General features: G+C 42.0%; 1 protein-coding gene across 1 annotated transcript in view; it reads right to left on the bottom strand.

Annotated features, from left to right (window-relative positions):
* LOC117438197 (splicing regulatory glutamine/lysine-rich protein 1-like) overlaps positions 1-15,575 on the bottom strand; it is a 49,938-nt gene that overhangs the window by 16,438 nt on the left and 17,925 nt on the right. Inside the window, 7 exon segments of the mRNA XM_034073679.1 lie at positions 511-1,016; positions 1,018-1,048; positions 1,966-2,079; positions 7,726-7,840; positions 10,526-10,656; positions 11,972-12,150; positions 13,145-13,309. Coding sequence (XP_033929570.1) covers positions 511-1,016; positions 1,018-1,048; positions 1,966-2,079; positions 7,726-7,840; positions 10,526-10,656; positions 11,972-12,150; positions 13,145-13,309 — 1,241 coding nt within the window.

The following is a 15,575-nucleotide window of genomic DNA, read 5'->3' as shown; positions in this document are numbered from 1 at the left end:
CAGCCATCCAGCCAATAAAATTCATTGCTCACCATTCCTTAAGGTGGCCAAGTGGCAAATACTACCAACCCGACTGTTCATTAACCCAACAAATTGCTTTACCAAACAACACTGTACAGTATGTAACCGACCAAGGAGCTATGCAACAGTGAGTCAAACTTTCACCAGGACAAAGATTATGTTTGATGTCCCTCTATCATAACTTTTGGATGGCTCCAACGCAGAGAAATGGCATCAGAACCATCTACTTACTGTCCTCAAGGACTATACTATAATTATGTGAAAGGCAAGCACCAGCTGCCCAGCAAGAAATTGTTTTCTATCAAGCATCATACAAAGATATTTGTAATAGATTTTACTTTATATGGAAATCTACAAGACAGAAAGAATACAAATTGAATTAGTAAGTGACATGGTGATATCAATACATAAACATTAGGATGTACATTTTCATGATACATCACTGTCCTGACAAGTCCAAAAAACTGTGAAAAAAAAATCTAAACAAACCTGCTGGAGCTACGAGATCTTCTTGAAGAGCTGTAGCTTCTTGGGGGTGTTCTGGATCTCTTATCTCTCTTCTTTTTATCATCTCTCTCTTTTTCTCTTTTATGTTCCTTCTTCTCTGTATCCTCATCTTTTTCCTTTTCTTTATCTCTGCCATTATCTTTGTCCCCTCTTTCCTTGTCTCCCTCCTTGTCCTTAATCTTCTCTCTGTCCTTCTCCCCCTCTTCATCAACATCATTTTTTTCCTTGTTGTGGTCTACCTCTTCCCTGTCTTTTTCCTTCTTATCTTTGTCCTTTTCCCTGTCCTTATCCCTGTCTCTATCCCTATCCTTGTCTCTGACTCTCTCTTGGTCTTTGTTTTGTTCCTTCTCTCTCTCCCGGTCCTTCTCCTTGTCCTTATCCCTGTTTCTCTCTTTATTTCTCTCTCTTTCCCATTCTTTGTCCTGGTTTCTCTCCTTCTCTTTGTCTCGGTCTCTCTCTTTCTCCTTTTCTTTGGCTTTTTTCTTTTCCCTTGACCTTTTCTTTGTCTCTTCGCTTGTCCCTGTGAAAAGTCAAACATAAATCCATTAATTCATCTTTGAACTTTCCAATAAAAATTACAACTAACTTTTTATCATACATTAATTGTTCAAGAGAAAATATGTGTTTCTGTTGATAAAAAAAAGTAACTAGTCAAAATTTTAATTTTCCACCCTTGTTCATCATGAGGGAGAGGCTATATAGCTAGTGGGAGGTGTCCCTGTCCATGGCAGGGGGGTTGGAACTAGATGATCTTAAGGTCCTTTCCAACCCTAATCATTCTATGATTCTATTCTATAAATAGCCTTAAACTGCTTGGAAGTTCAACATCAATTAACATAACAGATATATGCATTTTTGCATACAGCAGTGTATGGCTATTATGAAATAGCCAGAGGCAAAAATAAAAGTTCATGCACAAAAACTTTAGACATGTTCTCAGAATGCAAGAACAAATTCAGCCTGAATCCAATCTATATCTGTTGAGAAGGTTGAAGCAGCAGCATCCACTTTTTTGTGCATTGAAGAGGCTACACAGAACATACATAATCCATTGGTTAAAGTCCAACCATTAAAGTTATTTATTTTTTATCAGCTTGCATGTTGGCATAAAATGTAGACTAGACTTTAGTATCAAAGCTTAAGTACCTTAGTTTTAGTTTTGTGGTTTAACTACCTCCCCCCCCCCCCGCCCCAGCACCATATGAGTTACTATGAAGAAAATTCACTATATTCCCTGCCAATACCAATACACTTGGCATAAGAATTTACTTTCCATTATTTCATCCCACAAACAAAGCTGAGGGACAGGCTAAAGCATTTAGAAATTCCATCCTTTGCCATCACCCACAACGACTGTTAGATTTGTTTTTTTGTTATTCAAAAACATTGTACTACGTGCTAAGGACAACAGTATAATTTCTTAGGAATGGAACTCACTGAGAATGACTTCTTGATTTCCACCTTTCCCTAGATGTAGACCTTTTTTTCAGGGGGCTTCTGGATCTAAGTCTGTCCTTGTGTCTTGAGAGCGATCTGTTGCCAGATCTACTTCTATACGAACAACATCAGAAGAAAAATACTTTAATATTGAAACTTCATGAAAATTAAGTCAAACAAGGGGAAAAAAAACAACCTCCACATAAATCTTGTCTCACTACATAAAATTATATAGAGGTACGCCTCAGTAATATACTGCCTACCAACATTTTTGTAAATATGAATATTTTAAGCTTCACCAGGTGCACATTCTCTCCATTGAAACAATGCACCATTTAAGTAATACTAATGCTTCATAATAACTTCCATAAATATTCTGGAAAATACAATTTCATATCATATTAGGATAACCGTCCTTAGTAAATCTAGTGCATAAAAACTACTAGACAATTTCTAGCAGCTGTAAAAATTAGTCACATTTTCTTCTTTTCCAGGCCCAGTCACTTATTGCAGTCTTGGTTAATGAAGAAAGATGGCTTTAATTGGCATCTTTGTTCTCTAGACTTAGAATTTAATTAAACTTGGAAAAAAACAAAACACAAGCAAAAAAAAACAAAACAACCCCCCACCAAAACCAAACCAAACCAAATAAAAAAAAAAGCCAAACGAAAACCAAACCAAAATAAGAACCCTAACATCTGTGGTTCAGCATTTAGTCAAGTTACCTTTTCAGTTGAAAGGGTATGTTAGCATGGATTTGAATTATTACAGTTCTCAAGAAAAGGAATGAGCATTTACTACACAATAAATAAGGAATGCGAATAACGTGCAGATACTCCAATAGAAATCCAATTAAAGTCTTCTGATAGACATATACAGTATAGTCCCAGATTTGATGAAAAAAACAAGACTTAAAAATTACTATACTCTTTCCCAAAATATTCCCTATATTTGGAAGTCCCCTAAGAAAAGAAAAATAAAAAGCTGGATTTGAACATTAAGTTTCAAAAGAACACGTCACTGGATACTTTGCCTGAGAGGTTAAGGTATGATGAAGTTGAATTTACCAAAGACAGAAACTCAAGTTTTTTACTCAATAAATCCTGAAGAACAGGGAGATACAAAAAATACCAGCTCCACTGGTCTTCTGCAGCTCAAGACACAGAGTAAGATATACCAAGAGGCAATAATTTTTTACCTACAGCTTTGCTCCCTGTATCAGTGTAGAAATACAAACTAATTACAGGGGAAATTAATTACAATTTAGTCTAAATAAGACCTTGAATAGATTTCATATCATAGATATTAAAGCAATTTAGGGTTTCTTTTTAAACACTAAAACAGGAAAGTGGCAAGGACAGTTTATTCTTAAGGATGAAGTTGCCTCAACAGAGCAGACTGGCCTTTTTTCAGCTTGTTCTCAAAACTGACAGTAGCAGTGGTATAACCATTAAAAAGAGAAATATAACTATTGACAACTGTTTAAAGCACAGGTTTCTGCAAGTAAAAAAAAGGCAAATTTATCTTCTAAAAATCAATTTGGTTTGTATGAGTACAAAACAGCACTGAGATTACTGCAATGTTACATGAAAAGAACCCAAACCTGTTTTTCAGTTATGGCCTGAGTTAGAGTGACAGAAGACAAGCAAGCAATAAAGAAATGAACAAATTATTCTTCTTGCATTACAAAAGTATGTAAATGTTGTAAAGTCATTACATAACATGTACTGTGTAACACTATTATAAAACTGAAGCCTGCACTTGGATCATATTTGTTTGGTAGTATGACTGATGCGGTGCATCCTTATAGAATCATAGAATAGTTAGGGTTGGAAAGGACCTTAAGATCATCAAGTTCCAACCCCCCTGCCATGGGCAGGGACCCCTCACACTAAATCATGTTACCCAAGCCTCTGTCCAACCCGGCCTTGAACACCGCCAGGGATGGAGCATTCACGACTTCCTTGGGCAACCCATTCCAGTGCCTCACCACCCTCACAGTAAAGAACCTCCTCCTTATATCCAATCTAAACTTCCCCTGTTTAAGTTTGAACCCGTTACCCCCTTGTCCTGTCGCTACAATCCCTAATGAAGAGTCTCTCTCCAGCACCCTTGTAGGTCCCCTTCAGATACTGCAAGGCTGCTATGAGGTCTCCACGCAGCCTTCTCTTCTCCAGGCTGAACAGCCCCAACTTTCTCAGACCACCTGTCCTTGTATGGGAGGTGCTCCAGTCCCCTGAACATCCTCGTGGTCCTCCTCTGGACTCATTCCAACAGCTCCATGTCCTTTTCATGTTGAGGACACCAGAACTGCACACAACACTCCAAGTGAGGTCTCACGAGAGCAGAGCAGAGGGGCAGGATCATTTCCTTCGATCTACAGATCCCGCTCCTTTTGATGCAGCCCAGGGTACGGTTGGCTTTCTGGGCTGCAAGCACACACTGCCGGCTCATGTTCAGTTTCTCATCGGCCAACACCCCACAAGTCCTTCTCCGCAGGGCTGCTCTGAATCTCTTCTCTGCCCAACCTGTAGCCGTGCCTGGGATTGCTCTGACCCAGGTGTAGGACCTTGCACTTGGGTGTAGGGCCTTGCACTTGTAAATCTTACATAAACTCTGTTGCTCTTTAGTCACCACTGTACTGTAGACAAGAATGCAAGTTATTTCTCAGAATGATTGATTCACTTGTTAAATACTGAAGCTCCATTTTTACTTTTATTTTTAGAAGAGATTTATAGGTGAAAGCAAAGATGCATTTTTTGGGACCACCACTGTACAAAAGTAGTAGCTGAATACAAAACATTTTCTGATCACCTGCATCAAAGACAGTCCTTAAGGCATTTAATCTATGTTTGGATGGCCTTAATTTTTACCTCTCCATCATCATTTCTGATACCTGTGGGTGATATAAAAGGATATACAGTCCCTAATGAAGAGTCCCTTTCCAGCATCCTCATAGGCCATCTTTTCTGTATGTAAAAGAAATCTAGCTGCCTTGTTAAAATACAATGGATGAAAGAATGCAACAGTGCTGTTGCTGCAGCAGGCAACGGTCACCCTTTTAATGTGTAAGCTAACAAATACATTGAGGAGGTTTTCTGTTGGATGGGTTGTTTTGGTTGTGTTTGGCTTTTTTTGATACTTAATGGAGGCAAATATCTTCAGATTGATTACGTAAGTTATCAGAAGATATTCATGACATTGAACCGTTTCAGGAAGCATTTGTAAGTCTCACATAGGAAGACTGTCTCATTCCTGGAAATTACCTTAATGGGTAAACTTGATCAAAATGGGTGATCTAGCAATTTTATTCCCTCCTATATTTCAAAGCCTCTATCCAAACTGAACAAATTAGCAAAGCCAACAAACTCTGAAGAATTAAAAACTGCCCTTAAAGTCTTTTTCTTCTGTAAAAAAAAAAATAAGCAAGGACAGGTGGCCTGGGATGAATACAGGGATGTTGTCTGGGAAGTTAGGGACCAAGATAGGAAAGCTAAGGCCCAATTGGAGCTAAACCTGGCTAGGGATGTTAAAGATAACAGGAAGGGAATTTATAGTTATGTAGCGGCTAAAAAACAGACTAAGGACAACGTAGGCCCCCTCCGGAAGCTTTTGGGAGAACTGGCTACACAGGATTTGGAGAAGGCTGAGGTTCTGAATGGCTTCTCTGCCTCGGTCTTCACTGGCAAAGGCTCTGATTGCACCACCCAAGTCTTGGAAGGCGGACACAGGGTCTGTGAAAATCTAGACCTTGGGCCCACTGTATATGAGGATCTGGTTCGAGACCATCTTAAGAACCTGAATGTACACAAGGCCATGGGACCTGATGAAATCCATGCACGGGTCCTGAAGGAGCTGGCAAATGAAGTTGAAAAGCCACTGGCCATCATATTTGAAAAATCCTGGCAGACAGGTGATGTTCCTGACAACTGGAAAAAGGGAAATGTAACCCCCATTTTCAAGAAGGGGAAAATAGATGACCTGGGGAATTACAGACCAGTCAGTCTCACCTCTGTGCCTGGCAAAATCTTGGAGCAGATTCTCCTGGAAGGCATGCTAGGGCACATGAAAAACAACAAGGTGCTTGGTGACAGCCAGCATGGCTTCACTAGGGGGAAATCCTGCCTGACCAATGTGGTGGCCTTCTATGACGGGGCTACAAAAGTGATGGACAGGGGTGGAGCAGTTGACGTCATCTACCTGGACTTGTGCAAAGCATTCGACACTGTCCCACAATGACATCCTTGTCTCTAAATTGGAGTGTCATCAATTTGATAGGTGGACCACTCGGTGGATAAAGAACTGGCTGGATGGTCGCACTCAAAGAGTTGTGGTCAACGGTTCAATGTCCGGCTGGAGATCAGTAATGAGTGGTGTCCCTCAGGGATCGGTGTTGGGACCGGTCTTGTTTAACATCTTTGTCGCTGACATGGACAATGGGATTGAGTGTGCCCTCAGCATGTTTGCCGATGACACCAAGCTGTGTGGTTTGGTTGATACACTGGAGGGAAGGAATGCCATTCAGAGGGACCTTGACACGCTTGTGAGGTGGGCTGATGCCAACCTCATGAAGTTTAACCATGCCAAGTGCAAGGTCCTACACCTGGGTGGGAGCAATCCCAGGCACAGCTACAGGTTGGGCAAAAAGGAAATTCATGGTAGTCCTGCGGAGAAGGACTTGGGGGTGTTAGTCAATGAGAAAATGAACATGAGCCGGCAGTGTGCACTCACAGCCCAGAAAGCCAACCGTACCCTGGGTTGCATCAAAAGGAGCGTGACCAGCAGGTCAAAGGAGGTGATCCTGCCCCTCTACTCTGCTCTCGTGAGACCTCACTTGGAGTGTTGTGTGCAGTTCTGGTGTCCTCAACATGAAAAGGACATGGAACTGTTGGAACAAGTCCAGAGGAGGGCCACGAGGATGATCAGGGGCCTGGAGCACCTCCTGTATGAAGACAGGCTGAGAAAGTTAGGGCTGTTCATCCTGGAGAAGAGAAGGCTGCGTGGAGACCTCATAGCAGCCTTGCATTATCTGAAGGGGACCTACAAGGATGCTGGAGAGAGACTCTTCATTAGGGATTGTAGCGACAGGACAAGGGGGTAAAGGGTTCAAACTTAAACGGCAGAGGTTTAGATTGGATATAAGGAAGAAATTCTTTACTGTGAGGGTGGTGAGGTACTGGAATGGGTTGCCCAAGGAAGTTGTGAATGCTCCATCCCTGGCAGTTTTCAAGACCAGGTTGGATGAAGCCTTGGGTGACATGGTTTAGTGTGAGGTGTCCCTGCCTATGGCAGGGGGGTTAGAACTAGATGACCTTAAGGTCCTTTCCAACCCTAACTATTCCATGATTCTATGAAATAGCTTTACATTTACAGTACAGTAAATAAAAATACTGCATTTGTTAATTAGATGTTTAGAAGACAGCAGGAACTTTCTACTAGCAAAATCAGCCAGCCTATCTGTTCAGGGTGTTAACAGTAAGCCAAATTTTGCATCCACAAAACACAGATAACTTTCTTTTTAAAATCAGAGGTCACAAAAGTAAATTATGCTACATGGCACAATAAGTATCTTCTAGCGTTTTTTACACTAAAGTAGAGTGAAAAAGTGTCTGTGCAGAGACAAAGTTCCTAGTTACTTTGATGTGGTCAGTATGTGTTACTAATCTCTACAGGGATACTCATAACTCAGCAAGAAATCTCAGTAACCACCACCGCTCAAAAACACCCCACCTCTTAGTCTCAAATAAAAACCATACCTACCTGTGTTTTGAGTGTGATCTTTTCCTTCTAGATCGTGATTTTGAGCTAGACCTGGATTCTGAACGAGAATGGGAACGAGATCGACCACCTTTTCTTTCACTGCTCTTTCCAGACTCTGAGAGGAAAAAACCACTTTGCAGTGTAAGCTCAGAACATTTAAACATCCCAGTTAACAATCTGGCACAAGTGGAAAGTACCACACATATAATGCAAGAGGCCTATGCTTTTCACATCTTCCTTCTTTGCAAATATCCTTCAGAAACATCCAAGAAAGTCACTGCATATACTCATTGAGTGCAGCCATCCTGCAGCAGTACACACAAACCAGATAATTATAAACAGTATTTATTCTTCTGTTAGGAATGAGATTTATGTTGCTGCCAAAATGCACAAGATTACAAGACGTTCTCCTCCACTATATTATTTAGCTACTTTTTTTTTTCTAAATAACCTCAGAAGAATAAATTTAGGGGGTATAATTTTGAAAACAAGAATAAAATGCAAAGAATAATTAGTACATTTTATACTTTTAGATATTCCAGCCACTGTACAAATATTGATATTCTATTCCTCAAATACTGTTTTGGGGGAAGAAGGGATGGAGAGAAGGGGGTGAAACGTTTGATCCAAAGGCCAGAGAGTCAGCATGAAAGCTTACCAGAAACCTCACCATACTTTGGTTCAGACTCTAAAAGATTAATATTCTGCTGCTTAGCGCTGAGGAAATGTTAGAACTGTTTTTCTCCCAACCCTAAAACCCAACAGAAAATACTCTTCCCTCCCCCCCAAAAAAAAACAAACAAAAAAAAAAACACAGACCAACAAGCGCTCAAGGTCCTCCACTATCTAAATTACATAAGACAATGTCTAGGTTTATTAGTTAGAATGAAAACCTTGCTGAAGGAAAACAGAGGATTTCAACTGCAAGTTTAACAAGTTGTGAATATTTTATGCCGTGGTTTAAAATAAGTTTAAGTCAGCATAAATCAGCACTGAAACATCTGTCTAACCATTCAACCCCCCAGCATCTTCCTCCTCTACCGGGCAACTTCAAGGTTAACAGGGATCAGGGAACCAATCTGGATGAAAAAGAAGACCATTACAATATGTTAAGCTTTATCCCAGATTCTTTCTCTGATCCCATTTGCTATGAAAATGCACAGTCTTGATCCAGCATGAAAAAGAGCATAGCACAGTGACAAAATTAACATGCTGAAGCATAACATTGCCCCTTTCAGCAGCATGCTAGCTCCCTCTGATCATGAAAATATGGCATTAATGGGTGCGAGAGGAGAACAAAACAAAATACTGAGCAATTTTAGGTTTGTACGTACTTTGACCTTTAAAAGCACCAACATTAGGTATTAATTTAGTATTGACTTTGTATTTTAGAAAACATTCAGTGAGCATGTATCTGAAAATAAGATATGAGGAAATAAAAAGTCAGCTTCATTCCATTGCTTTGTTGCATGAAGGCAGTTTTGATTATTTTCCTTCGTTTCCACCCAAGTATGTTGTTCACCTTTGAGTACCATATTCCTGTGTTTGAAAGTGCTCTTAAAAGCACGTGCCAAGGTACACATAGAACGTGTCTGTTAGGTAATGAGCATAATACTGATGTGCCACAGTACTTCTAGGTCCTTTAAATAAAACTGGCAAAAACCAGTGCAGCACATAGTGGACACCTCAACTGATGAAAAAGCTCTTGTTTCCTTGAGACAGCCATGTAGTACCGTGCACTGTACAGCACTCTTTGTTATATAATCTGATAGACTTTGGTCCTGAAGTTGATCATGAGCACACTGTTGTTTTGCATTTCATAATTAATGCACCAAAGCTTTTTACAGGCATAGCAATTTGTAGGGCTAAGGACAAAGGAAAAATTGAAAAGCTGATTTCTCTGGCCTGAAAAAGGCAGCTGGTTTGCAGTGCATGGCACTAACACACATCAGTTCAGTGAAGAAAATGTGTAATGTTCTGTGCACCCTCTCTCAAGACGGAATAAGTGACATGAGCTGGGCTTTGGCTCAGGCACTAGAGTTACCAGTCCATACTCCTGTAAAGGCAAAGTCCAAGCTATATGTGACAGAACAGCACTGGCATCGTTCCCCTTCCAGGACCATCAGCAACTCTTCGCTGTCCTGAATTTAGCCAGTGATCAGGCTTTTCAGACAAAAAAAAAAAGGACATCTCCTGTCCTTGTAGCAGGAGATGAAAATATCTTTGTTTGAGGGGTGTTCTCTTCCCCCTCTACTCTGCCTTGGTGAGGCCGCATCTGGAATACTGCGTCCAGTTCTGGGCCCCCCAGTTCAAGAAGGACAGGGAATTGCTTGAAAGAGTCCAGCGCAGAGCCACAAAGATGATTAAAGGAGTGGAACACCTCCCTTATGAGGAGAGGCTGAGGGAGCTGGGTCTCTTTAGCTTGGAGGAGAGGAGACTGAGGGGTGACCTCATCAGTGTTTACAAATATGTAAAGGGTGGGTGTCAGGATGATGGAGCTAGGCTTTTTTCAGTGATATCCAGTGATAGGACAAGGGGCAATGGGTGTAAACTGGAGCATAGGAGGTTCCATGTGAACATCAGGAAGAACTTCTTTACTGTGAGAGTGACAGAGCACTGGAACAGGTTGCCCAGGGGGGTTGTGGAGTCTCCTACGTTGGAGATATTCAAGGCCCGCCTGGACAAGTTCCTGTGTGATGTACTCTAGGTTACCCTACTCTTGCAGGGGGGTTGGACTGGATGATCTTTCGAGGTCCCTTCCAACCCTTGGGATTCTGTGATTCTGTGATAATACACCTACCCGGCTCAATAGCAGCAGATATGAAAGACTGGGCTTCCCTTACTCTCTTCATCACTTCTTCCAGTTCCTTGGCAGCAGCTTGTGGTGTCATTTCAGGAGGCTTCACTATTGCATTATTGGAGTGATTTATTCTAAATTAAGGGAAAATAAAACATTTAACTCCCAAACTCTTGAAAAGGGAAAATGAAAAGCCAAGTAAGAAAACACCTTAACTTCCACATATGAGTAAACACGTTACAGATCAACAAATCTTACCACTTTTAAATAAATGCAGCAGAGTATTCCTGTGTTAAAATATTTCTAGTAGAAGTCTAGAAATCTGTTTCTCTATTTCAAATCACATCTCTACATTAAGACCTACTAATTACACACAAATCATATCTAAACCTTAATTAGTACGAGGACTTTGCACATTCTCTCAGTGTTATGGCTTTCAGGAACTCAAGATTAGCTGTAGAAATATTTTACTTGATGCTAACCATATTCTTCTTGGAGAAAGTTAGGCCCAACCTTGAAATTGGAATTCATAAAAGTCTTCCAGTTTACTAACAATAGATCCTTATATTGAAAGATCAACCAAGCCAAGTGCAAGGTCCTACACACCTGGGTCAGGGCACAGCTACAGGTTGGGTGGAGAGGAGATTCAGGGCAGTCCTGAGGAGAAGGTCTTGGGGGTGCTGGTTGATGAGAAACTTAACATGAGCCGGCAGTGTGTGCTTGCAGCCCAGAAAGCCAACCATATCCTGGGCTGCATCAAAAGAAGCGTGACCAATAGGTCAAAGGAGGTGATCCTACCCCTCTACTCTGCTCTCGTGAGACCTCACTTGGAGTGTTGTGTGCAGTTCTGGTGTCCTCAACATGAAAAGGACATGGAACTGTTGGAACAAGTCCAGAGGAGGGCCACGAGGATGATCAGGGGACTGGAGCACCTCCCATACAAGGACAGGTGGTCTGAGAAAGTTGGGGCTGTTCAGCCTGGAGAAGAGAAGGCTGCGTGGAGACCTCATAGCAGCCTTCCAGTATCTGAAGGGGGCCTATAAGGATGCTGGAGAGGGACTCTTCATTACGGGCTGTAGTGACAGGACAAGAGGTAGCAGGTTCAAACTTAAACAGGGGAAGTTTAGATTAGATATAAGAAAGAAGCTCCTTATCGTGAAGGTGGTGAGGCACTGGAAAGGGTTGCCCAAGGAAGTCATGAACGCTCCATCCCTGGCAGTGTTCAAGGTGGGGCTGGACAGAGCCCTGGGTGACATGGTTTAGTGTGAGGGGTCCCTGCCTATGGCAGGGGGGTTAGAACTAGATGATCTTAAGGTCCTTTCCAACCCTAACTATTCCATGATTCTATGAAAGAATATTCACAGCAGTTTCCTGCACATCAGTCATAAATGTGTAAGGATACTAAAGAAATCTCTCATTCAGTATTCATATGGACAGTTAATTTCTTACTTCAGCGGCCTGTCTCCAAACATAACTCCATTAAAGGCAAGAGCTCGTGGTACAGAATTTTGGTCTGCAAATTCCACAAAAGCAAATCGTGTTGGTTGTGTCTCATCACCTGCCATTCGCACAAATTTGACTTCTCCAACTTGCTTAAAGAATTCAAGCAGCTGATCTGCTGTTGTAGTCTAGAAAGAGTCAAAATGCTCAGATGAATTCAAACATATAATGAAAACTACTTAACCAACATGTCAGGTAATCTAAGAGCTACAGATTTTAGAAAATCATCTCACAGGCAACATGAATTTGTTAATGTTCACTTCAGATTAACAGAAGGGAAAAAAAACCCCAAACTTTTTCTCTTAAAGAATATACTATAGTTTAAAATAGTACAACCACAAGTCCTTAAACTTAAATGCTAAAAAAGCAAATCAAGGTTAAAAAAGCACTTGCACAGGATTTTGCACTTTTCAGGCAGCTCATTTGAAAAAACTGATGAGGAATTTCCTGATACACCTATGTCCAAGACTGTGAATTTTGATCAATTCAAAATGAAAAGAAAAAAAATAAAAATAATCTAAACAACATTGTAAGACTTCACTTTTACCTGCTTTCCTACTGGCTTCCAGCTTGTTTTTTTTTATTGCAATCAACAGTACTTTTACACTCTAGTAGCTAAATTTGCAGACAAAAAAAATCCAAAATCAAATACTGCATCTGTCAAAAGCAATTTGTTTTTCAATTAATTCAATCAACTGATAAAAAAAAACACCAGCAAACCAACAAAATTCTGACAGACCTAACTTTCCTGTCACGGAAAATCAAAGGTTTTTATGCTAATTTTGCAACTTCTACTAAGACTAATCATTTCTTCTTACTGTACTTAAACAACTGCACAGTGCTGTAGGGGACAGCTACCATGACCTCACAACTTCTGAGGCACTGTTCAGCTAACACAACCCAGCTGGACATTTAACGAACACACACAATCATAACTATGTTTCTTGAATTCAGCTACAGTATGATTTCTCTGGTATCCTGCTAGAATGAATTCCAGAGTCTGGTCTTATCTGGTTGACAAAGGAGCATTCAGAATGAAATGTAAGATTATAATTCAGAAACTACAATTCTGCATCTTCCCTTAGTACTGTGAATAAAATAATAACAATTTAAAAAAGCTACCTGTGAATTCAAGTTTCCAACGTAGACTGTTCTTCTAATTTCATCAATTTTGGATGGGTCCACATTCCCCATAATCGGTGGCTGTGGTATTTCTCCCAGTGCTGCAATGTTAGGGTCCAATGCTGCTGCTGGTATAGCCCCAAAATTGCCAAGTGTAACACTGAGCTGAAGAACACAAAAATAGAGTATACTTTGAGAAGCAAAGCGCTGGCAGAAGATACTTCACTTGTTAACACTTGTCCACCTCATGTGTTTCTGTAAAAATAAACCTAATGAATATAGGCAAGACTTTAAGGTCCCAGCTGAATACTGTATTGGTTTTATGTGGCAATGTTTTGGTAGCAGAGAAGGGGACTACAGGGGTGGCTTCAGTGAGAAGATGCCAGAAGCTTCCCCCACATCGCTCAGAGCCAGTTCCAGCCAGCTCCAAGATGGACCTGCTACTGGCCAAGGCTGAGCCAGGGACAGTGTGCCCTGGGTTCAGCAATAGCAGTCATTTTTCTCCTTCCTCGTTGCTGGTGCAGTGCTGCGTTTTTGACTTCCAGACTGGGAATAACGCTGATAAAACCGATGCTTTTAGTTGTTGCTAAGTAATGTTATACTCCGATCAAGGACTTTTAGTTTCATGCTCTGCCAAGGGAGGAGGGGCACAAGAAGCTGGGAGGAAGCAGAGACAGGACACCTGACCCAAACTAGTCAAAGGGGTATTCCATACCACAGCACGTCATGCCCAGTATATAAAGTGGGGGGAGTTACCCAGAAGCAGATCGCTGCTCGGGTCGTGCTGGGTATCAGTTAGTGGGTGGTGAGCAACTGTATTCTCTCCCCTTGTTATTCCCCTTATTATTATTGGTGGTAGCGGTAGTAGTTTTGTGTTATACCTTAGTTACTAGACTGTTCTTATCTCAACACGTGGGAGTGACATTCTTTCGATTCTCCTCCACATCCCTCTGGGAGCAGGGGGGAGGAAGGGGGGGAGTGAGCGAGTGGCTGCATGGTTCTGAGTTACCAGCTGGGCTTAAACCACAACACAGTGATAGCACCTCTGGGATAACAAATTTAAGGAGAAAAAAAATGCTGCACAACTGCAGCTAGAGAGAGGAGTGAGAATATGCGAGAGCAATGACTCCGCAGATACTAAGTTCAGTGAGGAAGGAAGGGACGAGGTGCTCCAGGCACAGGATCAGAAGTTCTCCTGCAGCCCATGGTGAAGGGGGATGTGCCCTGAAGGAGGCTGTGACCCCACAGAGCCCATGCTGGAGCAGGCTCCTAGCAGGACCTGTGTCCCTGGGGGACAGAAGTACCCATGCTGGAGCAGATTTGCTGGCAGGACCCATAAATAACCTTCTATAGGTTATAGATTAGCTGTGCACTATCGGTTACCATCTTATCAAAGTGGTCTGGACACGGATGCAGTACATAAATCGGAAAAAAACCTGGCTTAAATTTCTAATGTGTACAGTGAATTAAGTAAGATACCTTCAAACACTGTTAATATCCTTATTTTTTTTTTTGCTACAAGTATAAGGAAGTGCATATGGGATTGCTTATCCACAAACAGATAATGTAATGCTGAGGCCTTGGCCAGTAAGGAAGAATCACAGAATCCCAAGGGTTGGAAGGGACCTCAAAAGATCATCTAGTCCAACCCCCCTGCAAGAGCAGGGTAACCTAGAGTACATCACACAGGAACTTGTCCAGGCGGGCCTTGAATATCTCCAACGTAGGAGACTCCACAACCCCCCTGGGCAACCTGTTCCAGTGCTCTGTCACTCTCACAGTAAAGAAGTTCTTCCTGATGTTCACATGGAACCTCCTATGCTCCAGTTTACACCCATTGCCCCTTGTCCTGTCACTGGATATCACTGGAAAAAGCCTAGCTCCATCATCCTGACACCCACCCTTTACATATTTGTAAACATTGATGAGGTCACCCCTCAGTCTCCTCTCCTCCAAGCTAAAGAGACCCAGCTCCCTCAGCCTCTCCTCATAAGGGAGGTGTTCCACTCCTTTAATCATCTTTGTGGCTCTGCGCTGGACTCTTTCAAGCAATTCCCTGTCCTTCTTGAACTGAGGAGCCCAGAACTGGACGCAGTATTCCAGATGCGGCCTCACCAAGGCAGAGTAGAGGGGGAGGAGAACTTCTCTTGCCCTACTAACCACACCCTTTCTAATGCATCCTAGGGTGCCATTTGCCTTCTTGGCCACAAGGGCACATTGCTGGCTCATGGTCATCCTCCTATCCACCAGGACCCCCAGGTCCCTTTCCCCTTCACTCCTTTCCAGCAGGTCAACCCCCAACCTCTACTGGTACATGGGGTTGTTCTTCCCCAGATGCCAGACTCTACACTTGCCCTTGTTGAATTTCATCAAGTTTCTCCCTGCCCAACTCTCCAGCCTGTCCAGGTCTCGCTGAATGGCAACTCAGCCT

This window comes from Melopsittacus undulatus (genome assembly GCF_012275295.1).
Source record: "Melopsittacus undulatus isolate bMelUnd1 chromosome W unlocalized genomic scaffold, bMelUnd1.mat.Z SUPER_W_unloc_1, whole genome shotgun sequence".
NCBI classification, from domain to species: domain Eukaryota; kingdom Metazoa; phylum Chordata; class Aves; order Psittaciformes; family Psittaculidae; genus Melopsittacus; species Melopsittacus undulatus.
Note: the sequence above shows the minus strand (reverse complement) of the source record. Positions and strands in the feature narration are given on the sequence as shown.